Here is a 24,494-nt window from a genome sequence, read left to right on the forward strand (position 1 = left end):
CCATCTGGTCCATTGCTGCTGAGTACTTCCGTCTCTTTCGACACGGCGTCAGTGATCCAGCTTTAAAGAGTCCTTTCTCGTTATCGGACACTACCTCGATGCTCGCCCAGACCAAAACTCAGCTGGATTTCCTCAGGGCGGTAGTGGCAGATGACGTCTCTGATGGTGTGGTCTTTGGTTTCCAAGCCCTGATAGAAACGATTGTCTTTCAATCTCGGTGCTACGAAAAAATCGACATGCAACCGCTGCACATGTGCGATGGACCTGGACTCCCTTATCGTCAAAACTGTGTGCGAGCTCACTATTACAGAGCGAATGTTGCGTCATGGGTTCCCAAACTTGATCAGTAACGGGAAACGGTCCAAAACTGCGGACAAGTTGCTTTGTTATCCACGGGTCGATGCATTTTGTAAGGGATGAGACAAGCGGTCGAATTACGCGTCTTCAGTGGCAGACAGACCTATTGACTTCGCTGTTGCGGCTACTAGAAAGTCTAAAGGTGGTGACTCGAGTTTTCAATGGTGCTAGCCTCTCCCCTGAAGGGTTGGTCAAGTCGAATAATTCTTTGTAGGTCCAGCAGATAGGATGAGTCTGGCCGAGCGAGAAGCTTATATTGTGCACCCCGTTTTAGTACCCTCGGACCTTTGATTCGCCTCCGTAAAATATTGTTGCTGCTCTGCTACATGCTCAATTTGATGCGTTCCTACAAGGGCATGCGCTGCCGTACACAGGTCGTCTACGTGAATAGCAAAGAAAAGTTGATACCAGTATGACTGATACCGGTAATTATTTTTTTAATCTTACTGATACCGGTAATCCGTTTTAAAGCGTGCACACGGAGACTGACCAGGATTGAATGACCGCAGCGTTGGTTTAGTATTAAACCTAATATTGACGGATACCAAGAAGGCGAACGGTCGTGTGCGTAAAGATCCGATTGGTGGAAGATCACGAAAAGCGCTGGTTGAATGTGGGTGCTTGAGTCTCTGCCTCAACTGTATGACATCTCAACGTTTTGACACTGAATGCATGTGCATGTAAGCAGTCTGCAGTCCCACGTAAGAGCGAAGATGACGGCGCTACCGAGCGACACAAGCGACATCGAAGGTACGTCCAACTTTCTTGCTATAGCTGGTTGAGTTGCGCTAACGTTGCTCCAGGAGTTGTGTTGCTGGAGAAACAGATCCTGAAGCCATCGCTGACCTTAACATCAAGAGATTCCTACGAGAAATGGGTCATGCTTGCCATTTTATCCGTCCTCAGCGCTGTGAACCAAGCCATCTGCTACTCGTACGCACCCATTTCCACCATAGTGGAGGACAGGTGGAACCATCAAGTAAGTAATGTATATCTAACTTATTCGTTGACAAAAAATAACTTTTTGTGTGTGTAGCTACATGCAGAAACTCTAATTACGATTTACTTCATTTCGTACATTCCTGGCGCATTCGTTGGGTCCTGGATAATGGATCAAAAATCGCTCGCGTATGGCGTTCTCCTCGGAGGTTTGTTGCAGGCAATTGGAGCAAGTCTTCGGTACTTTGCGTGCTTTCTCGCTCCAGCCGGAGAGATGTACACAACTTTTAGTGGACAACTTCTCGCGGCATTGGCGATGCCGTTCATGGTGAACTCGCCGCCTCTGTTCTCTGCGAACTGGTTCCCTCCATCAATGCGAGCAGCGTCCACCAGCGTCGCATTAAACGCGAACGCGTTGGGCACAGCATTGGTGTATCTGGCAGCTCCCTTCCTCGTGCGTTCTCGGGATGATATTCCAGACTGGAACCTGTACATCGCGTTGCTGGCTATTGGCTCTTGTGTGGTTGCATTGGTCTTTTTTCGATCAAAACCTGTCAGAATTGATCAATTTTCACACACAAAACTAGAGTACAAAAAATACGACTGGAGACAATGGTCGACCGCGTTTAGCCACTCTGGCTTCTGGCATACCATTGTGGCATTCTCGTTAGCGGAATGTATTGTGAACGCTCTAAGCGCCTTGTTAGATGAGTTTCTAAGCGTCACCACGTTTAGTAAAACCCAAATTGGGTTTATTGGCGCTGGGTTTATCGTGAGCTCGCTTGTCGGGGGCCAACTGGTCAGTCAGAAGGTGGACAAGATGAGAAACCACAAGACCGTGTCGCTCATCTGCTTACTCTTGACGGCAGTATCAATTGCAGTTTTTCAACTAGTGCCAAAGGTGAAAGTGCAGGCGACATTGCTGAGTTTGCTAGTGCTTGGAGCTGTTCTTGGACCCATTCAGCCGGTGGTTCTTGAGCTTGGAGTGGAATGTTCATACCCGACCAGTGAAGCGACGGTGGCAGCTTTACAACAGCTATGTGGGAACCTGTTATCTGCTGTTGCTGTCCCTGGTCTTAGTGCTCTGCAACGGATGCAGACGGACGGCCAAGAAACGACTAGGGATTTTTTCATCAGTCCTGAGGGTGTGATGGTGATTGCCACGATAGCAACGTTTGTCGTGTTCAGTTCCTTGTGAGTACTCATGTTGATTTACTTTTTTATATGTGAGCTCACTATATTTTTTTAATTGTCAATGATAATGCAGTAAAGGCAAGTATAAACGTTCAACCCACGAGACAAAGATCTGTTTGCCGAGCGTCAATGAAGACAGGGAGGTGGCCATGAACTTGAACCATAAACCTGCGAATTTCTGTTAAATCCTCAGAGCGGAGACAGGAGGGAATTATTTCGACGTAAGATTATGAAAATATGAATCAGTTGAAGCGTTTGATATGAGAAGTGAATTTCTACTTACAAGCTGAAATAGGCAGTACAAGCAGGTAAGCAGTGCAAGCTGGACAGGCCATTACTATCGTTTGCGCTGATGTGAGCTAGATTTCATAGCGGCTCAGAAATGGCCCGTGATATCGAGCACGACGCAAAGCTAAGTATATTGTGTGGCGTTTGTAGACATGCTATTTGAAGTGCAGGTGATTCTGACAGTGAATATCAACAATAATAAAGAGACTGTGTCAAGATCACATATTCTTTTTTAAGCATGGTAAGTATGATGCTAGATGCTCAGGTTTTTGTAGGAACAGTTGCACGGACTCAGCATTTTGTAACGAATAGTCTAAATTGAAATAGGACATTAAAGAAGTCGATTTAGACACATTGGGGCTCATAGGTTTTGGAATATTTATCCACCCGAAGCGAAGCGGAGGCGGGAAGGCAAACAACTTGAATAAACCTAAACTACCGCCGCCTAGCGACGGCGCTCGGCTAGTAATAGTAGTAGTAGTACGCATCTAGACGGCAGGCTATCCTTCTGTCAGCGTTCCGTGAATATGATTGGGCAGTAGACCCTGCAACCTGCTAATCTGCCAACCCTGACGGCCGCTAATACATACATGTAGTTGTGCAATTCACAGTTCTTTTGGTATTCCTTAGCCAAACATGCTCTTGGTCTTTGTAATCCATTTGTTTTTAGGATATGTGCATCTCCGTGACGACATTGTCGTCTATCGTTAGTTGGTGCCTTTTGTACAGTACTGCAACCGTTTCGCGCCCTTGGACCTTTGATAGACTTCCGGATGTGATGATCTTCAATTCAATTAAACAATGGATTTTCAGCTAAAATCTGATTTTCTTGCATATCCTATATAAACCAATCTCGCGAAAATGATGTGCAGTACTGTACAAATCGATCTCGTGATACAAACGATATCAGTACGACAGAACATGCCAAACGAGAACCAGTGAATTGCACATTTAGTTGTTGCGTTGACACCTCAAATGCCTGTAAACACCTCAAGTTGCGTTTTGGCACCTTCTCACCATGAAAAACACATAAAAATGCGTTTTTCGACACAAAATACAGGGCAGCACTTCATAATATGGTACCGCCACACAGTGCGTGGATGCCCGCAGCTTGAGCAAGGGACCGCACAGCCAGTCTTACCCACAGCCAATCACGTCGAGGCGGCCCCCTCACACTCAAACTCGTCGACCGGAAGATGCCGAAGGTACTGCCGTGGAGACAGCTCGGCAGAGAGCTTAGCGCCGATGAAGCAGACGCCTTGTTTTCGCAGCTTTAGTCACATAGTACCGAAAAGAGCAACATTATGGCTTGTATGGCTACTCAGAGCGCAGCATGCGGTACAAACTACTACAATGCGAGTCTTCCACTTGCAGCGAGCTTAAGTGCTCTTGGCGTGGAAAAGGTTTGGTCTGCCTTACCACTGAGCGGTACTATATCTATGAGCTAGGAGAGCATTTTACGTGTGCCACATCACACAAGCGCTTGAAGATGTCAATTAGGCAGAAGGAGTACTGCCGCGGGCTCGCGGAGGAAAGACTCCGTCCGTTGCGTATTCGACATGCCATGGCCCGCATATTTTTGCTTATTACTGGAGACGTCCCACCGCTGGCCAAGGGGCTAACTACGCAAGGATGGAGGTCGAGATTGAACCTCCGTCAGGATGGCCTGTACAGCTTCGGTTGCAGTGATGCCCGTGCATTTACTGCTACAAGTTTAGAACCTGCGTACACTTGCTATTTGCCATGCGAGCGCCTGATCGCATTGATGGAGCTGGACGGCGGGTTCTAGTTAGTCGCCGCGCAATTGGAAAGCGCAGAGCTGAATATCAGGATGGCAGGCCTCCTAACACTGGCCCAGCACTCTTGTTGGAGTAGGTTTCCACCTCCAGTACTTGCAATTTTGGCTGGTAACTTTTAAACGAGATTGTAATCTTCTTCTAATGAGGGTAACACTTCTGTCAACGTGAGCGTTTGACCACAATAGATGCATATCTCCGGCAACTGCTACACGAGCTGTTCCGCCCTAACATTGAATTAGGTGTTGCGGACGCTGTTTTAGTTTTGCGAGGAGTAAGCTCCAGCACTCGACACATTGCTCGCACATCTGCTGCAGATACGTACGTGCGATTCTGATGTACATGCAGAGGCTGTAAAACCGAGGAAGGTGTTAAATATCAACATTCGCGCGTGCAAGTAGTTTGGAGGAATAGTAGAGCTTGTACCAGCTTGCGTTAGAATGCATTAGGTACTTGACTGAATTGCTGGACTGTTAATTTTTTTTTAGTAAGAACAAGCGTCATTTACAGAGGAATTTACAGAGCGTACACCTCACTGTATACTCTACCCTGTCCAGCAGTCCTCACATGCGCATCTAAACCAGACTTCATCGCCGTAGTTGACTGTAATTTGAGTTCCGACCTTCGCAGTCTTCCGCATAACGACCAAGACCTTCACTGAGCGTCTGTTGCGCATCTCCAGAAAATCTGCGTTAGGTTCACACGCGTGTGATAGGAATCGCATCATGGAGTCGCTTTTTTCCGCTTGGATGTAGACGAACTTCTTCTTGGCAGACTTGGTGTAGTACAACATCGTGTACCCGGAGTTCGTCTTCTTCGCTACCTCTGGCTGTCCTTCCGTTTGTGCATTATGTTCACTCAATTGACCAACGTACTCACCAATAATGTCTCCTACGTCAAGAAACGTTGCTGTGTAAACACCAATACCAACGCGCATAGTATCGAATAGACAGAGAGTAGCTCGGTTTCTTGGGGAATTACTGCAGACACCACTTCGCGCGCAGCAGTAAGCAGTGCAGTAAATAGACGACCGTGCATTGTCACAGGAATCTAAGAAGGAATCGCCCACACATACACCCGGGTCGAGCTTGCCAACGTCAGGAAAGTGAGACCATCAGGAGCTCTGCACTCATTAATCTCGTTGCCGCCGTCCGACCACTCTACAGCGTTGTCGGGCGGTGGTAGTATCGGACAAATAGTAGCTGAAGTGTCAAGGGAGAACGTCGGCCGTTGGAAATGCAGCGCTTTCAGTCGCTCGCGAACAGGCGTAGGAATTCTTGCAGCTTTTTTGCGTTTAACGAGTTTGCATGGTAGATATTGGTGCCGGAACGAGTGATGGCACTCATTGCCATGTGTTTCTTATTTCGTGATCGAGGCTGGTGCCACCCAATGGACCCCTGCTTTGCTTGGTGGCGAATCTTGCTCCGTTCCAGGCGCGTAGGAATATCATTCAAACGGACTTTTCCGACCAGCACCTCTTCCTCTCTAGGCATGGGATCTGTAACATGTTATGATGTATCCTCACGTCCAGTAGTAGCTTCAGTACGGGCGGACCCTAATTCAAGCGCAGCATTTACGACCCTGACGACAGATGAAGTCCTGGGGCTCGTATTGTTCATCTCCTGCAACTCAAAGAGGTCCGAATCTGACGCAGGCGCCACATTCCTCGCTAAAACTTGACCTTTCGGGTTGTCTCAAGTGGAAGGCGTAGAGCAGAGCTGAAAGCAGCAACTGAAGGTGGCTGGGTCCTCGTAGAACTCGTACTCAAAAAACCGGGGTCTGCTGTAGCTTCTACTTCTCCGTCAGAATCATCAAGTAGCTGCGACTTCTTTTGCTCATTCTTTTGTTGTATACGTATAGATGCTGCCGCCCAACCATGGGCGACTGCCTGCCGCAGCGCAGAATTGAATTTGCTGGACACCGTAGGAAAATTTACCTCGCCGTCCTTCAGAATATATGTACGCAGCTTACTCCACTTGCAGACCTTGAAAAGGACCCCAGATACATCGGAAATCCGCTTCATTAGTTGAGAACATCTTGCGTATGCTCACTCGGATCAAGTATTCGGGGTCTTCATTCTGAGAGACCTTCAAAATCCGTGCGATGCCATGGCTTCTGGGATCGCCACCCACGAACATCCACGAATGATACTCGAATGTATCCCCTGCGCGAAGAGTTTCTTCTGGCAGCTCTCTCATCGAGAGCCCTACCATGGTTCTGCCGGGAGTGCTGTACGGCGTCGCGCAAGCTCGTGTACTGGTGGAGTTTGTATACCGCGGAGGAAGCTCGTGTGTGGTGCTTTCAATAAGCACCCTCAGCCAGCTACATTCAGACAACATTCGCTTCACGAGTGAGCACCGTCGGACTTGCGGACCGTCTATCATCCTGAGCGCAAAGTGAGTGAGCGATATGCGCGCCCGGGGTTTTCTCATGCCAAACACATGCATTTACAGCGTCAGCACACAGCAAATCATTTGACTTTACCTTTATAAAAAGTTGACCTTCTGAGTGTCGCAATAAGACATAATCGACGATTAGAGTTCACAACAGAAAAGTGATTAGCCGCGCCGAGCGCTGACATATGTAAACAGCAATTTCTAAAAGGTAAAATTTTCAGCAATAACTGCCGTCCTGAGTCGAATCGCATCGGCGGTCAAGTCAGAACAAGCCCGGTGGTGCGGTGGGATTTCTGCGTAAGACGGCCTCAACGTCAGGATGAATTACAGGATCGTTAAACTCGAAAAGAAAACCGTCGATCCAAAGTTGACCGATGATCTGCTGAAAGAAGCCGTGCTTAAAACGCAGCTCGACGCTGCCCTCTCATATTCACTGAATATTATTAAGGGAAGACACAAGTATTGGAACGCTGGCACGCAGAAGGTGTGGATCCAAGCTCGATAATTAAAATCGTTAAGATTTACCCAGCCACCGAAAAGAAGTACATGATTGTCTACATGATGCACGAGCGCTATGTTGATATAAAACGACTAGCAAACGTAAAAGGGAAGCGGGTCAGCGACTAAATGCAGCGGTTATTGGTACCTCAGCGCGTGAAACGTATGCATAAAAATATGTTTTCGGTTTTTGCTGTACTGTGAGCGGAATTCCTTCATTTAAATATACTCGAAACCTCAGTAGTTACCATTATTTTTAGTGCTCTCCTTATAGCTCCATAACGTGAAGATGGTCCGTGGATTACAAGCTCGTTCGGCACCAAGAAGAACATATATTTGACCATTCCAGGCGCTAGCAGTCCTTTTGGTCAAAGTAAACATAAGCAACGCATCCATCAAGATAAAAAAATAAATTATTATGCCGATTGGACTCCTGTGGGTAGCTAAAGCCAGGCTCCATTGCATCAAATGTCTTTGGCGTGACAGTTGCGGTTAGTGGAGTTTGTCTTTAAACACTTTTTTTCTCGCAGCGAGCCTTTCCGCAGGGCGTTGTTTTAGAGCCTAAAAACAGATAACATACTCACATTGCATTACCCCCCCCTCTCGCACGTTTTTTTCTACTGCCTGTAGGTTGGGGCTACCACTAGCAGCACGAAAAGAAAACGCCTAAAACTGGAAAGAATTTCCTTTATCACAAACAGCCAATTATTAGTGCTAGTACGGCACTCGCATTTACTTCAGTAGTAGCAAAATAACAAGTAGTACAGGTTTTTGTAACTGACAAGTGCCATTAAGTAATGTTTAAGCTATGTGAAATAGCTAGAACCTCATCTTGACTCGCCAGGGTTGCGGGGATGCACAGCGTTATACTTTGTAAAAAAAACAGGTTGAATTTCATCCCGTTCTTTTGTATCATGCCAGCACCCAGCCCAGATAGCTTATACCAGACCTGGGCCGGTGTTTTTCCTTCCTTGAATAACAAATTGATTTTTCGTAGCCCACTTAGTTCTCCATTCTTCGAGTTGTATAGATTCGTCTCCCACGGATTGTTCACTATCTCTTCTTCATCATCCTCGCCCTCGTGGTTGATTCGCAAAAGCCTCTTGACGTTCCTGGTATCGACAACGCGGACTAGCGCCGCAGCGTCCGTTGAAGCCACTGTGTACATCCTTGTTTGGTCATCGCCTAAGATGGCGGCATTAGCATTGTAGCTTGAGAGTAGACTTGCCGTAACGAGCAGGAAGTAAATGATACCCATGGATGTTGGCTTTGAGGTGTCGCTAACTTGGGTACTGCAATGAAATATAGGAAGTGAGTCTAAAGTTTAGGCAAAAAACACTTCTGGCCTTACCTCAGAGTCGGTGCTGTAGCTCAGCTGATCGCCATTAAGTGAGTATCGATGCAGTCTCGCGCGTAAGCGACCAGACCATTCCTTGACAGAGTCTTTAAATTTGCCTCTCCCAAGAACGCCTAGCACCGTTACCCACATGTCGTCCTGTGCATGCGCTCCGCGTATCAAGGCAAACACCGACAACGTCACTGTCGTGACATGGGCTAATTCTTAGTCCGGCATGCGAGAGTGCGCATCGGCCACTACATTAAGCCACCACGGCTTGTGCTTCACCTTGAAGCTGTACTCGGCAAAGAAGAAAAGCCATCTTGCCATTCTCTGAGAGAGGGGTGGGGGGGGGGCGATTGCGTCGCAGTGCGTAGCGATGCCTGATCAGTAAAGAGCACAAAAAAGGCTTAGACCCTAGCAGGTGTACCCTGAGCTAAGCTAAAGCATACCACATTGCAAGTAGCTCTTTGTCATGAACCGGATAGTTGTTATCTAAAGCTTTGAGCTGGTGAGACTCAAACGCAATCACGCGTTCACGCCCTTCGGCGTCTGCTTGTAGTAAAGTACATAAAGGACAGCCGATTGCAAGATGGGAGGCGTCACAGACGACGCTAAACGGACGATCAGGGTCCGGTAGCACAAGGACTAGAACCGGGAGGAGGCGCTCATTCATTGCCTCAAAGGCTCCGTCGTGCTCGATGTTTCAGCACCATGGTTCATCCTTCTTAAGTAGATCCGATAATGGCCAAGCCATCTCCGCGTAGCTCGCGCTGTATTTGTGCAAGTGGTCGGCTAGGCCTAGCCACTTATGTAAGTTGTTTTTGTTCTTGGGAGCCGGGCCACGATGGCCTTGACTTTGGCAGGATCTGCCCGTAAGCCACGGTTCCCAATGAAACACCCGAGGAAAGATATTTCCTTCGCGCCAAAGACGCACTTGTCCGAGTTGGCATACAACTTATTAGTGCGCATGCACTCGAGTACCGTTCGCAAGTGGTCAATGTGGTTCTCCACGTCTGACTTTCCGTGCTCCACCCAACTTTGAACGAATATATCGTCCACGTCCGTCTGAGCGTGCGTCGGGTAGGGCCAGAACAACTGCATCACAAGACGATTGAGCGTTGCTAGTGGTTTTAACATCCCCTGGTATTACCAGCCTCTCCCAGAGCATACCGCTCATAGTACTCACCGCTGTCAGCTGAATGTCGCTCGCTCTCATGAGCAATTGGTAGTAACCATCGACCAAGTCGAGTGCCCTTTCCAACGCACAGCCTACCATGTTGCTCTGCAGATCATCCTTGCGAGGTATCGGCGTTTTGCGTCGGGAAGGTGGCCGCATTTAGCTTGTCGAAAGCATGAACAATGCGCCACTTGCCGTTCAGCTTTCTGACACAGAGCGTGGGTGTCGAGTGCGGAGACTACTCTCACGCACCTTCCCTGTTAAATGGAGACAACGCCCACGCACCTTACCTATTTCATGCTTGCACGGAATAATACGTAAATGACGTCACACTGTTCCCTTGGCAAAGACCATTGTCTTGCCGCGCAGTATTGTTTCCAGAAAAAAGATCTATTGCATGACACACGCCTCAATCCGGAAGCTGACCCGTCGGTGGGTCTTTCGAAACAACGTCTTCATACGCCTTCACCACAGGGCAGTAGGGTCTTTAAGGATCGCCGATCCACTTCGTACGCTCAGCGCCTTCTTGGCGTCTTACACGACCGCGTCATCCACGACGGGTGAGGAGTTCAACTCCTCCTCAGATCTCCGGAGGACCACCTCGGCTAGCTCACCTGCCTTCAGGCTTCGCCAAACTCATCAAAATACCTCTCGTCTAACTCTAGCAGAGCATCTACAGCGGGTAGAGTGTCAAGGCTGATGTCGCCTTCATCCTCCTCCGTCACGTCAATGAAGAGTGCGTACAGCTGTAAACAGCGATCACGTGGAGCCTTATCGCTCGCCACATTAGACACCTCCTCCAATGTCGACGACGTCACAGATGCCCTGCGTCTTCTTCTCCCCTCTCCTTATCACCACGACCAGGTGTAGCAGCGCTATCACCCCTCTAAGAGGAGGTAGTGTCTCGCGAGGCACTCGGCTGAGAGCCAAGAGGTCTTTGATCCTCAGTCAATCCATGGCTCATGGCGCTCCGGACATGCCGTGTCAAGGATGAGGTCATACCTTGCATCCAAGTCTAAGTCCAAACAGCATTTCACGCTATTGAAGGTCTCGATCTTCACACCAAGGTCGACAGAGACCTATGACACAGACACCAGTGTCCCCATCGAGAGACGGACATAGATCGTATCACTCGATGGAACTTCCAGTGCCTCAGCATACAGCTGCCTCCCTTCCAGGGTGGGGCGTAGTTGGTCAAGGCTCCCGAGTCCATCCGAATTCGCCATGGCTCCGCGAAGCCCTTCACGTTCGCTTAAACGACCAGCAAGCCCGGCTTGCACTCACCCTTCTTGTAAGAGCGCTCCGCTCTCTTCGGTGCTGGTGCCCGTTGCCCTCTACCTCCTCGAGGTACAACAGATCTCGGTATCCCCCAGTAGGCCGCCCCGCACCTTCTGGGCGTTGCCGTTTCACGGCGATGACTGAGGGTTGGCTCGCCGGAGCCTCGCGCTTCTTGCGCAGAGGGCAATAGGCCCTCAACTGCTTCTTACTATTGCACACAACGCATTGGCGGATGCCGGCGCGCTGTACCGCAGCAAGAAGCTCCGCGTCCTTGTCTTCAACATAGCTGAGGCCCGGAGGCTCCGTCCGCATGAAGGTCTCGCGCTGCCAGCGCTCTACCCAGATCGAGCCAACCCAAAGTTGTGCTCGGCATTCAATGCCACATCCACCGCCTCTTTGAAAGCGTTCGTGTGTACACGAAATACTTCCGTTCGAGCTGCGCTCACACGAAGTCTCTCCATGAACACGGTCACAATGACGAGTACCAGAAGCGGGTCCTCCGCCATTTCGGCGATAAGCGCTCTCAACCCTTGGACATAGTCCAATAACTGCTTCTTACCCTGCCAGAGGTATTGCCTGCCTATTACTAATGAAAGCATTATATCGGTACCCCTGATGGACTTTAGACGTCCCAGTAATTTGTTTTCTTTATAAAGTAGCTTTGCTGCAGTAATACCCTGATTAGTCTTAAGAGCCAATTTAAATTCGATAAATACGACAGTAAGTTCACCCACAGAGTTTTTTTCTTCGCCAGAAACAGTTCTACAAACTGAATACAGTATTTGGTTTGTCGACTACGCGAAAGTAATCGATATTTGGTTATGCACTGACATCGAGGTAATCCGGAGCTGGTTGCGCTTCATTCACCAATTATGACATCAAATAAGCTACACCATGCTCCATGCCTCCCCATAAAATTAATTTGCTCGCCAGCGATAAAGCCAACTGTACAAATATCGACTAAAATGACCAAGGTGGTCATCGTCTTATACTCCACGTTCGGACACGTCGCAAAGATGGCTTCGGCTATTCAAAGAGGTATCGACACTGTGCCTGGAGCTCAAGGCCAGTGAAGGATACACTCAGCGTAGACGTTCTCGATAAACGCCACGCCCTACCGAAGTCTGACTTCCCCGTTGTCACTCCTGACGTCCTCAAGAATGCTGATGGTGTCATGCTGGGTTTATCCACGCGCATGATGCCCGCTCAGATGAAAGCATTATTCGATGCGCGGGGGGACATGTGGGTGATAGACTTTTTCCGGGGTCATATACAGGCCTATTCGTGCATTCGGGACGCTTATTGTTGCCGACCTAAGCATCAGGCATGACCGGTGCCAGGTTAGTCAGGAAACTACATAAGTATATGTATTTAATGCATGGCGACAAACATGTATTCAAATATCAGGGAGTCACTAGTTCGTAACGTCCAAAACGCTCACTACATCTATCCCCTACCACAAAGATGTAGCTGGGGTGCTAACAGCTTCTGGCTAGCTGCGAGCACATATTTAGATGCTTCTAAACAACTGCAGCTTGTACGACCTTATCTCCGCTGATGTCGGCCGATTCATCCGCGTTGCCAAACTCACAAGGCTCAAACATGAAATCAACAAGCGCCTTCGTCCCTCTCAGCACATTGGCCATATCACTCTCTTCAACGGAATCAACATCACCTCCGTGCATATCGTCTTCACTTCTAGAGTCGGAAACTTGATCTACTTCAGCAAATACCACTGGAGTGGGGAGATCAATAGTATCTAGGTTAAACCCATCAGTAGCACTCGTGCAACGACGTCCCTTTTCTTTTTGTTAGCATTGATTTTGCTGCCTCTGCTACGCTGCACCTTGTGCCACGTTTGCCAACTTGGTGACGGAATCCTGAGAAATCATCCGAATCGCCGCGGCGAAGGGCGATGTACGGGTGAAGCTTTGGGAACGCTCTGTTTAGCTCTCTTATTTGTACGAGGGGTTGTTTGTTCTAGCCAGAGGACCGTTGAATAGCCCGTGACCATTGTACAATTCGATGGTGTACCGCTCCAGCGACGTAGCGCAAAAGTACTTCCAGAACTATTTCCACTTTGCACGTGTGTATGCAATCCCTGCCGCGTTACATTTGGCGCGAATAGTGCGTTTCGCCCACCGGAGACCGTGCAGAAGAACCAGCTCAGGATCAATAACCGTATGTATGTGAAGCACACCTTTCTCCATAGCAATGCGAACCTCTGCACCACGGATGTAGAAGATAGACTTCATTTGACTCCGGAATGCCTGTTTGGAGTGAAACAGACAGCCGATCACTTCAGCATTTGGAAACGGCTTCGCAATACCCTGTTCAAAGGCTGCTCGAAGTCACACACCACGTCACATGGCTCGCAGCTTCTCGGAGGTATCCCTATAGATCAGAATGTCGAAGTACATGTCCTATGCCTTGGGGCTGCATAGAACGAAGTAAACTGGGACAAATAGCTCACTGGCCTAATCATACACCATTATGACCTTGCACTGCTTAAAGTCGCTGGGTACACATCGAAATAACCCCATCGAAGAAAAGTGAAGCGCCGTTGTACATGAGTAGCAGGCGGCGCTCTGGACGGATCCAGCCAATGTCACGGTCCGGTTCAGCGGTAGGGTCTGACTCTGGGTATGTGAAACTGAAAGCGGCTCGGCGTTTTCCCCTCCACCATCGATAGAGGTGGTACTTCGACCCGCCCATGAAGGTAAATCCCATTGTATTTCTGGCGGACGCGATATACTCGACTCTTCACATGCTTTTCCGACAGCCCTTTTCGAATCAAGTCATCATCCAGGTAAGACTCTGAGCTCACTTGCCGCCACACCTCATTCACCGGTTCCATAAAGTCGAGAACGAAAAGGCTGACAACCCGCCGCTTCGTTGCAGCTGTACAATTAATAATATCAACACGTGTTCCGGGACCAGGCTGGACGCAGATGTGCACATTCACCAACTCGAATGCACTGACTGTTGATCGAATTGCTAGTCGTGCTGTGCTCGCAGTACTACGGTAGACACTGCGGCGGAACACAATCTTTAGGTGCGAGCTCCACGCTCTAGTGTATCCGAAGCCCATTTGAAAAATCTTTGTTTTGGGACCTCTCTCCCTTGATGCCCACACACACCGAGGTGCCGTTGCACAGATATGATAGATGTGGGGGGGCAGAGGCGAGGATAAAGCTATCAATGGCTGCGTCATTCACAGATTCAAAGCTAAACACGGAAACTGTAAGTGTGCTATCTGTGCATCCGTTTTTTTTGTTATGGAACATGGCTGTCACTTAGTTACACTAACGACATTTTATGACCTCGCGGGCGGCCGTCTCAATCCACCCACCCTGCCTTATGACCCAAGTTCACAAGGATGCCCCATCACCTTACAGTGATGAGGACACGGATCTCGAAAAATGCTCATGTTGGTCTCGCTGTAACCAGTGGCCAACATCGTTGGCAGCCTGAGCGTAAACGGTAGACCAGCGCTCGAAAGGGCAAGATTCGTGCGTGAGTCGAACTTGAACGCTACGGCGGGCGTCCATCGCCATGTTGGCTAGTGCTTCAGCCATTTACTTGTGCTCCCTCGAATGGTGCCGCCAGGACAGTACTGTCAGCTGTCCGGCCACTCGTTTGCATTAAACATAAACCGCCCTGAGGTGATGCGCCTTGGGAGGACGCCTGCGGCGGTGCTGGTCCAGCATCAGCTGACAGTCCAAGCGACTCCGCAAGATCGTTGGTCATTCTCGGTAACCCGTAGGCCATACTGCCCACCCAGCACAGATTATAGCTAGCCGCGTCCGTCCCCAAGGACAATACGACCGCCCCCCCCCCGGGACCAGGATTTCCACGGGACCCCCCGTCGAAAAAGAGGAGAAAACGCGTGGAGCCCACGGTGCCGCGGCCACACAGGACAACCCCCTTATTTCTGAGGACCCTTCTCATAACGTTGATCGCACGCTCATAATGGAGATGAGCGGCTTTAAGGCGTAGGTGGTGGTGCATCGTGTCATAGCCACATGCCAAACGCAACCTCAATACAGTCGAGTGGGAGTCCACAGCGACGGTGTTGAGAGAGACGAAAAAAGCGACTCTCCACCGCCAGACGCCGTGCTAGTATAGCGCCGCTTCGACTCGCCAACAGCTTTCAGCTACGTCCGTGAGGACCGGAGTGAGCTGGTCTAAATCCATGGCGGCCATAGACGGGTACAAGTGAAACACATCAGTCCATACTTCCTTGGGTAGTCTGGGCAACGCAAGCCCAAATATCGATTCGATCAGAGCCGGGGTCCCCAGATCCTTACACGCCACCGGCGCAAAAACACCCGACGAAGCGCTGCGGCCGCCGGGAAGGACCAAAAGACATGAAAAAGGTTCACGTGACGAGCTCGAAAGCACTCCGGATGGAGGCGTCCCGGAAATACTCGCGTAGGGTCGTACAGCGATCACGCATAGTTCTTGATTCGGATGAGAAGCTACTCTCCCCATGGTCCAAGTCCGACTATTCGACGAAGACGCTTCCATTCCAGAGCATCCAGTCCCACACACACGTGTCGGTTAGCCTCCTTCCATCGTGTCAACCGCCTGATCGAGCTGGTCTCCCCTTTCCGGTTGGACCGAGCCGCCGCGGCAGCACGATACTGCCTCCGTGAGCTATGCCAGAAGATCCGGGCTCGCCGTAGGCATACGAGGCGGCTGAGCCGAGGGTGGGGATGAATTGCTAGTACCGTGACCTCGGGACGCAGCGCAGTGGCGACGCTCCGAGCAAGTTTCCCGCTGCTGAGCATTTGGCCAATCGGGCGCCATTGTCCTGGCGCTGACGTGGCCCAGGCCGTGGGAGGCATGGCAAAGTCGAGCTCTACCGTCAGCGGGTGGTCCTCTGGCACTGCACGGATGCGCACCTCCGAGCTGTGGGAGGTCACGCTCAAGAGACCCGGGAAACTGATGAGGAGGGCAAGGAGGAACTGTTCTATCTGAAGCCGGGTTCGCTGCGTCAGCTACGATTGCGGGCACAGAAGGGTGCAGTCCAGTCGGCCGTCTCCTCTTCCCCGTGTATCTGTGCATCCAACACGTAGATTGTAGCCAAAGGCGGACAGCTAATCACTGAGCTATTGGAAAATTGGTGGTAAAAATCGCTTATTGTCTGTACTGAATTTCCCGAATATCGCTATTGAATTCACTAAATTTGCCGAATAATCTTCACTGAATTCGCCGAATATCGCTACTGAATTCACTGAATTCACTGAATATTGCTACTTAATTCGGAGTATAGTGATACTAAATTTCCTGCAAATTACACACCACTTCCGCGAGTATCTTTCTACGATCTATTATAAGACGACCCCTTAGTGCACACGACCCACTAGCCGAGCAGACCCGTTTACGATTCGGTAGATAATCTACCCATGTGGGTAAAGGGCGAGGTGATTGGCAATCCTTGCGGCGTCTTCTTCAGCTGTGGGTCGCGAGGCGGGGGCCGAGATGTTTCAGCCATGAGTACCACGGCATACTTTTCTCACCTCGGCATGTTGTTTGTACCCCTCGCGTTAAGCGGAAAAACCATTGAGGACTCCGATGAGATGCATGGGTGCAGTTTGTGGGGGTTGGGAACTGTTGCCAATCATAACATTTCGCGCCAACCGTCGGCGTTGAAGCTGAAGATGGGGGGGGTGCAAGACAAGAAGTTCCCCAACATCACAAATAAATTGGCTGCAGAGTAAACTTGACGACGAGGAATTTCTGCATTTGCTTTTCAGCGGATACACGATGGTGGTTTCAGAATTGAAGCGTTGAATAGGAGCAATCTAAGATTTGTTTTTCTTAACTCCTCTTTCAGCTTAACAGTTCTAACTTCAATTGTAAACGAGCTCTACCCTTGCAACATATTGTTCATTGCGGTTAACCCAGTCAATGCACATACTTCGAGGTAGCAGATAATACATTTAATGAGACTCTTCATGCCTGATAACCTATTCACGGTTCACCCTAATCATTCATAATTTATGGTGTTTAGGATGGAGCATGGAAATTTGGAAACTTAGTTGCCCGTTATGTAAAAACTACCTGCTCATATTTCAAATCAAGCATACTAGGATAAAGTGATCTACCCAAAACCGGTGCTTTTGTTTAGGATTGATAAGTATTCCAGATTTGTGCCGTCACTCAAGCGCGAATGCACGACTAATTTCAAACTGCGACTAATTAGAGTGAGCGGTCTATATCGTATTAAGACTTGTGTAAAACTGAGATGGGACTGATCGATTTGCGTTCACAATAATAACCCAGTTTGAGGAGCTGGTCTAACGTGGCAGGGGTAAGACCCGATTTACGCCATTGCGCGAAAAAGGCTTCTTTTGCCTTAAACTGGCTGTTAAGGACCGAATCAAGTGTTTTTTTGTCCAGCCAGCCCCCAAGCTTCTTCCCTTCCAGGTAGTCGTCAGCCCGCTGTGGACTAAGCACCTTGTTGAGCTTTTCAACTTTAAAAAAGTCGTCGATTTTCTTGGCCGTGTTGAAGACAATTGTGCCCGGCCCAGCACGTTCCTCATTGTCTTCGGTATCCAGTTCAGAGAATTGACGTAACAGGCGCATGACCGTGCCGGCTGTCCCCGCGCTCTCTACCTCTTCATCTGTTGACAAAGCGCTCTGGCTTGATTCTGCCAATGACATTTTGCCGTGGGCTAGAATGACTACTGCCAAAGCTGCATGGACGTAGTAAAATCGCTTTTTTGCAGGTGGTCTTGAGTGGAGATTGCGGGAGCAGAGAGAAATTCGCAAATGAAAGTGGTGGTAGATACATGTACCCTTGCTCCTCTTGTTGACGACCGGCGTAATCTTAATCACGTTTTTGTATGTTACCGCTATTATAATGGTATTTTGGCATTGACCATCAGCAAGGAAGCATACTTAAAAGTAATTAAAAAGGACACTAGTCATCTATTGGAGGAAACAACCACAAAAAGCGACATCAAAGTATCGCAATACCACCGGTAGTCTGCATCTCAATAATTGATGATGGCATGTTTAGTGCCACCGCCAAAAGTGACGATTCATTTTATCATCATGATGTCAAGCTTACCTGTAAAATTACTTTTCCGCGCTGCTAGCCTCTCTGAAAGGGATCGAGATACATATTCAGTAGACCCCGTATACTAGGCAGCAGAGATCCCGAATAGGATTTAAAAAAAAAAATCCTGCGATATAAAATTGAAAAAAATATTTAGACTCTCTGCGCAATTCTGAAGCAGCCAACAGTGCAAGACTGACACCGAACCTAGCATTTGTTGCTTGTTTTACTGGTCAAGATCACCGCAATTGAGGTTCTATGATATAATTCGATAGTTTGATGCTGAATTGAGCTACTCAAACTTCAATAGACCTATTGTGCAGGGCGACCAACATCGTCGTAGTGCAATCACTGCTTAGAGCGACTGTCTCTAACCAGTCTTCAACGAACGCACTAATATTTCTACTACAATATGGCGGCCATAAGAATATGCCAAGATGCCAGTCGATAGCTGTAAATCATGCTAACAATTGCAAGGATTTAAAATTTTAATTCTGTCAGGCTAAGACTTAATTATTTTAATTATATTTTTATTTGTTTTCAATTATTTGTTTTCGAGGTCACCCCCTCTCAAATATTGAACCTGACTCCGACCCGTACGGGGTTGGTTAGTGACCTGCCAGTGGCAGATCAAACTTATGCCTCGGCCTTGCGATCTTAAAGAAATGTGCGGTCACGATTGAGTCTGAATCGTCGCCCGCGATCCGCTTTGACTTCGACTCAATGTCTCCAAAAGAATGATCGTGTCGCCGCGTGCAGAGCAAAACGCTGAAGGTGTTGTCCCTATACGCTCTACACCTATGCGTTGGAATGCGCCTGACAATGTTCCTGTCTGGACCAGCCGAGGCTGGCTCGTTACTACCGAAGCACCGTCAACAGGCGGCTTCTGAATCCCCACGAGACACTTGCACGAAATGGCTCATGCTCGCGATCTTATCGATTCTAAGCGCTATCAACCAGGCCATTTGCTACTCATACGCGCCCATTGACAGCATCGTCGAGTCACGATGGCAGGAACGGGTGTGTACTTTCATAACATTATTGACAGAAAATTTCGCCAATCTTACGAGCTACATATTTCAGATTCACTCCGAACACCTCATCACTATTTATTTCATCTCGTACATTCCGTGCTCTTTCATTGGCTCCTGGATCATAGATAAATTCGGTTTGCGCTTTGGTGTTTTACTTGGCGGATTATTACAAGCGGGAGGTGCAGGTTTACGGTACTTCTCGTGTTCTCTTGATAGCGCTCAAGAGCCGTACGTGACAATACTAGGACAACTACTAGCGTCGTTTGCGATGCCCTTCATGGTGAACTCTCCTGCTGTATTGTCGGCCAACTGGTTCCCTTCATCTATGCGAGCCACAGCCACCAGTGTCGCGATTAACGCCAACGCCATGGGAACTGCCATCGTCTATCTCACCGCCCCATTCGTGGTATTATCAAGTGAGCAAGTCCCGTTCTACAACTTCTGTATCGCTGTATTAGCTGGAGGCTCTTGGCTCATTGCTCTCCTATTTTTCCAGTCGTATCCTAAATCTGGTTCGGATCATTTTGTACCCATTTCACATTTAGAAGACGACTACGACTGGAGTCAGTGGGCCAACGCATTCTCGCACAGTGGGTTTAAGCACACTGTAGTGGCGTTTTCTATGGCAGAATGTGTGTTGAACGCCATGTGTGCTTTACTCACAAAGTTTCTGAGTGTCACGGATTTCTCCACAACTCAGATTGGCGTCTTTGGCGCAGTTTTTATCATCAGTTCGCTTGTTGGAAGTCAAATAATCAGTCGAGAAGTGGACAAGAGGAGGAGCCATAAGGCGGTATTGCAGCTTTGCTTGCTGCTTGTAGCACTGGGGGTTGCCGTTTTTCGACTGGTACCCAAGGTGGAGATCCACTTTACGCTTCTTAGTCTGCTATTTCTCGGGTTTGTATTGGGACCGGTACAGCCGATTGCACTGGAGCTGGGAGTGGAGTGTGCTTTCCCGACAAGTGCGGCGACAGTGGCAGCTCTCCAACAATTATGCGGGAATTTCTTGTCGGCTCTTGCAGTTCCTACGTTGAGTACGTTGCTGCGAACTCACTTGAGTGCTACTGGGGACGAAAGTTACATTTATTACAGCCCGGAGTGGATTTTAGTCCTGATGACTACCACAACGTTTGTCATTATCTGCTGCTTGTACGGTTTGCTGGTAACATTTTTTTTTAAGGTTGGACTCGTTCTCACTATTTTTCAATGATATTGTAGCGAAGGCGAACACAAACGATACGCCCATGAGTCCAAGCTCGTACTGAAGTTTAAAATTGACTCGTAACTTTAATTTTTTGTCAAATGAGATTTTTTTTACCTTTCATCTCTGTTCACGTAAATTACTTTTTAAAATATGGGATATTAATTAATTCACCGCCTCATAAACAGGCACAAATGCTTTCGAATTCGGCTTAAAATGTCATTTAAGCTCTCTATTTAATAGAGACGTTGAAACAAAAAAAAATCATGTTCATTCGAAGCAAGGTGATCGTATAACCCCAGCAGCCTCGCTCTTTTAGGGCAAAACTTTCCCGGTATGATTGTAGTAGGTCTTAGTGATAAAATTACGTCTAGATAAGCTGGCGCTTCCTGGTAAACTCAAACGTCTATTGTGAGTCTTCTAGAGTAGAATCCCTAATGTCCCAGCACGCCCTGTACCTTAACCGTGTTGTCCTAACCCCTAACTTGCCAGCTCGGTCGCTTTCCTGTACTTTGCCCTGTGGGCAGCATTCCTAGTACTGGCTAACGCATGAAGGCGAATAGTCTTGGCTTCGGGAGATGTGTATGTTCCACCTCCTGAAGTAGTGCCAGATGTGACTGCAAGTAGATGAATGCTTTGATCCGTCGGACTTTTTGGCACAGGTAGATTTTCTTGCGACTTTCCGTCTCGGACTCGTCACTGCTGCTGCCGCCTTCATCTCTTGTGTTGGAATCCGCGCAGGATCTCTCGTCTTCGGCTTTTGAGTATTCGACGCAATATTAAGTAGTTTCCCATGCAGCTCGACAAACGCGCAGTACTGAGCAAATCTTGCACGCCTACTGACGACAATTCGGCCCCTCTTTATAGTTTTTTTTGTCTTGTAGCACCTACGCGATTCCACTTGTTCTATTGTGTACGTGGCTGGAAATGCATTGCGAAAAGCCTAGTAACTTGATACGGGCCGGTCGGCTATTGCTTACACAGTCAAGTCTCCCTCAAAATCAGCTACCCCCACCCTAAGTAAAGCTGCCTGCATCGATCTCAGGAGCGCAGTATGTGCGGGGGGAGCTTTCCCAGGGGTCTTTCGGCTTTGCTCGTGGCGATAGATGATGTAGGCGCTCACAAGTGGCATATCTACAAGGCCCAAGAATATAGTTACCATCTTTTTTTTTTCTTTTTCATTGCCCCTGTACAATACATCATAAAACGAAAATATGTTAGCAACTAATGGTGTCGAAGACAGGAGGACAAAAACTGAAAAGAATATCGTCGCATTCGCAACCGGTTGTGTGTGTCCGCACCACCCATTCCGCTTTAATAATCCGTCTCAAGCTGATGTGCAGGAACTATAATAATATCAGCACCTTGCTGACGCGGTAGGGTAGTTCTTGTGATGCTGCAGCCGGTTGGGGTGACGTGTAGTGGTCGGATGTCCATCCAAGATACTGCAACCACGCTTGACTCCACTTTCGATACAGCTACCCGGTAAAGACCCCGGGACTTTAACTTGGGCCTATTCGTTTGTTTGTACGGAATCGCCTTGCAGCAACCCCGTCGCTCTATTTTAATTGTTCCCACATGGTGTGATCGCGCTGTAGTAGAATCGACGACAAACGGAGGTTGGAGCAAACCGATCGGTGTTAATCAGTCGCCGCTGGGAAACCCATCCAGCACCAGATCAATTTTCCGAACAACGGCTTCCGGACCTTGGTTGGGGTTTTTCTTGTCACTGTTCAGTTTCCTTGCTATATTTTAGCCCTATACAGGATTAGATCAAGAAATAGTTCTAAATTATTATGTATAATACTCCACACAACAATGCCTCAACAGTAGCCGCTTACAGCATCACATGACATGAAGCAATTATTTCCCCATGACTGGGGTTTACCTCTCAGGTACTGTCTCATCGGGTTGCATCGGCTACGCATGAGTATCATACCCTCATCAAACGCAATTAACTTGGCCAACAGGCATTCCCGTCCGAAACCCTTTGTTGATAGTGTCCGCGACAAAGATGATCTTCCACGTTTTGATGTGATCAGTATCCAGGTGGTTGTTGTCGCTGAAATGGAAAAACGAATGATCTTCTCGAACCGCTTCCGCGCCATGTAGCGACCAAACATCCCTTTTGGAACGGCACCTGTTGCCTCCACCGACCAGTGATTTGCCAAGCGCTCTCGAGGTAAGCAAAGCCCCCTCGCACACAGGATACCAATGAAACTGACTAGTCTGTTGGGCTTGGTCCTCTTGAATGCGGCCAGCTAATGCTACACTTGCCGGGTCGTCTTCATCTTGTAGTCAGGCCGCCGTTGCACGATTATTCGCTGCTGCTCCATCCGTTTATCCGCACATTGAGATCGATGCTGAACTTGATACGACTCCACGGCAATATCTATCCGGTAGAAACAGAAACAGAAACCTTCGAGCGACGAGCTGAGTGCTTGCGCAAGTTTGGCTGGAGCAACAGTACTTTTAAGCTCCTTTAGTTGGACTCTTAGAACTTGATCTGGCTTAGATTACACAGTGCCACACACAGGATAAACGATTAGAGATATAATGGACACTACATTTAATGTAGTGTACAGTAGAGGACAGCATATATTTTTGTCATGAATGGTGTATGTTAGAGCGTACTTCGAGCTTTGAAATATGTACCCCAGTCCCACGTCGCGTGCGAGCTCAACTCTTCCTTGGACATGCTATCGAACGGTGTCCCAACAGACAAATCGACGGAGTCTTTTTCATCGCTTGTGGCGTCACTCACTTTATAATCATCTAGGGCATCGCTATCAGCTCCCACGTCTGTGTCTTCATCGTCTTCAGCGGAGAATTATATTTCATCGCTCGAGCCTAGCAGCTCGTCTCCGGCGAAGATGTGAACCGCCTCACTTCATCGTATGCACAAAGCGCAGGTCCGGCATGGACTGCGTTGTGGTGGGTGCCTGTGGGGAGGCTATCGCTGGAGACGTTTTTGGCGCCTTGGCGAAATTCACCAGCGCTAAGTCGACGAACACCAAGAGCAAGCTTTTATAGTACTTGGTAAACCAGGTTGAGGTTTGGAGCGCGAACGCCAATCCAATGTTGATAGTCGTTGACCACACCTGGGCATGTCGCCGTGATTGAGCCGATCTGCTTGACGTTCCAATTGATAGTAGAAGCTGTAATGGCCGTGATTGAGACAATCTGCTTGACGTTCCAATTGAAAGTGGAAGCTGTAATGGCCGAAACGCTGCACAAATAAAGCACCGGCTCGATGTCCCACCAGGGAAAGGCAACCATCTGTGGCACATCAACAGAACAGGTAAATGGAAAACTGCCGCGCGAGATTGCTGCCGGTCGCGTCTTCCGGGCTCTCGGACGTATCCAATCCGGTCCAGCATAATGGCGCCAATCACATAGACCCCCCATTCCTAGCAGCTTCACAGTAAGTAAAATTGGAGGATAAAATCTGTCAAGACGACAAGATGTCATTAATGGAGTGTGCTCTCCTCCAAAATTGCCTTCAGGTTACACACGACAGCAGCAGCACCGGTCTAGCTGTCGAATGAGCTACCACAAATTGCTTCAGCATTACGTTTACATCGTACGTCTCGAATCTAGGAAGTTACGGCAAAGGAAGCTAGATATTGCTTTAAAAGTAGAAACTTACGACATACACATTACCTGTGACACAATGCTATCCTGGAGTTACAAACATGAACATTTTTGATCCGTATCGTCTTACATAAACATACGGGTATAATTCCGCTTTGGGATAGATGGCAGGACGCCTCCATCCAAAGAAAAAACTGCAAGTAGGTGCCTGTCATCCCAAAATCACTGCTGTACTTTATCGACAATGGGGCGCAATTTCCAGTGCTTGTCGCGCGTGCGCTGAGTTTCGTTGACAATGGGGCGCAATTTCCAGTGCTTGTCGCGCGTGCGCTGA

General features: G+C 48.5%; 5 protein-coding genes across 5 annotated transcripts; 3 read left to right on the forward strand and 2 right to left on the reverse strand.

Moving 5' to 3' along the window:
• Positions 1–8,258: 8,258 nt before the first annotated feature.
• PITG_11839 (secreted RxLR effector peptide protein, putative) lies at positions 8,259–8,726 on the reverse strand (the record flags this gene model as incomplete). Its single annotated transcript, XM_002901280.1, has 1 exon — positions 8,259–8,726. The coding sequence occupies one exon, from the start codon at positions 8,724–8,726 to the stop codon at positions 8,259–8,261; it is 468 nt and encodes a 155-aa protein (XP_002901326.1).
• A 3,710-nt stretch (positions 8,727–12,436) lies between these two features.
• PITG_11840 (uncharacterized protein) lies at positions 12,437–13,025 on the forward strand (the record flags this gene model as incomplete). The annotated part of the gene is made up of 2 exons (XM_002901281.1): positions 12,437–12,508; positions 12,777–13,025. The coding sequence occupies 2 exons, from the start codon at positions 12,437–12,439 to the stop codon at positions 13,023–13,025; spliced, it is 321 nt and encodes a 106-aa protein (XP_002901327.1).
• A 262-nt stretch (positions 13,026–13,287) lies between these two features.
• PITG_11841 (uncharacterized protein) lies at positions 13,288–14,828 on the forward strand (the record flags this gene model as incomplete). Its single annotated transcript, XM_002901282.1, has 4 exons — positions 13,288–13,389; positions 13,955–14,071; positions 14,430–14,505; positions 14,713–14,828. 4 exons carry the CDS (start codon positions 13,288–13,290, stop codon positions 14,826–14,828), a joined length of 411 nt encoding a protein of 136 aa, XP_002901328.1.
• A 4,424-nt stretch (positions 14,829–19,252) lies between these two features.
• PITG_11842 (Major Facilitator Superfamily (MFS)) lies at positions 19,253–20,474 on the forward strand (the record flags this gene model as incomplete). Its single annotated transcript, XM_002901283.1, has 3 exons — positions 19,253–19,351; positions 19,415–20,399; positions 20,458–20,474. The coding sequence occupies 3 exons, from the start codon at positions 19,253–19,255 to the stop codon at positions 20,472–20,474; spliced, it is 1,101 nt and encodes a 366-aa protein (XP_002901329.1).
• Positions 20,475–23,280: 2,806 nt separating this feature from the next.
• Positions 23,281–23,845, reverse strand: PITG_11843 (uncharacterized protein; the record flags this gene model as incomplete). The annotated part of the gene is made up of 1 exon (XM_002901284.1): positions 23,281–23,845. One exon carries the CDS (start codon positions 23,843–23,845, stop codon positions 23,594–23,596), a length of 252 nt encoding a protein of 83 aa, XP_002901330.1.
• Between the last annotated feature and the right edge of the window lie 649 nt (positions 23,846–24,494).

The sequence above is a fragment of the Phytophthora infestans genome, genomic scaffold, assembly GCF_000142945.1.
Source record: "Phytophthora infestans T30-4 supercont1.21 genomic scaffold, whole genome shotgun sequence".
Classification (NCBI taxonomy): Eukaryota; Oomycota; class Peronosporomycetes; order Peronosporales; family Peronosporaceae; genus Phytophthora; species Phytophthora infestans.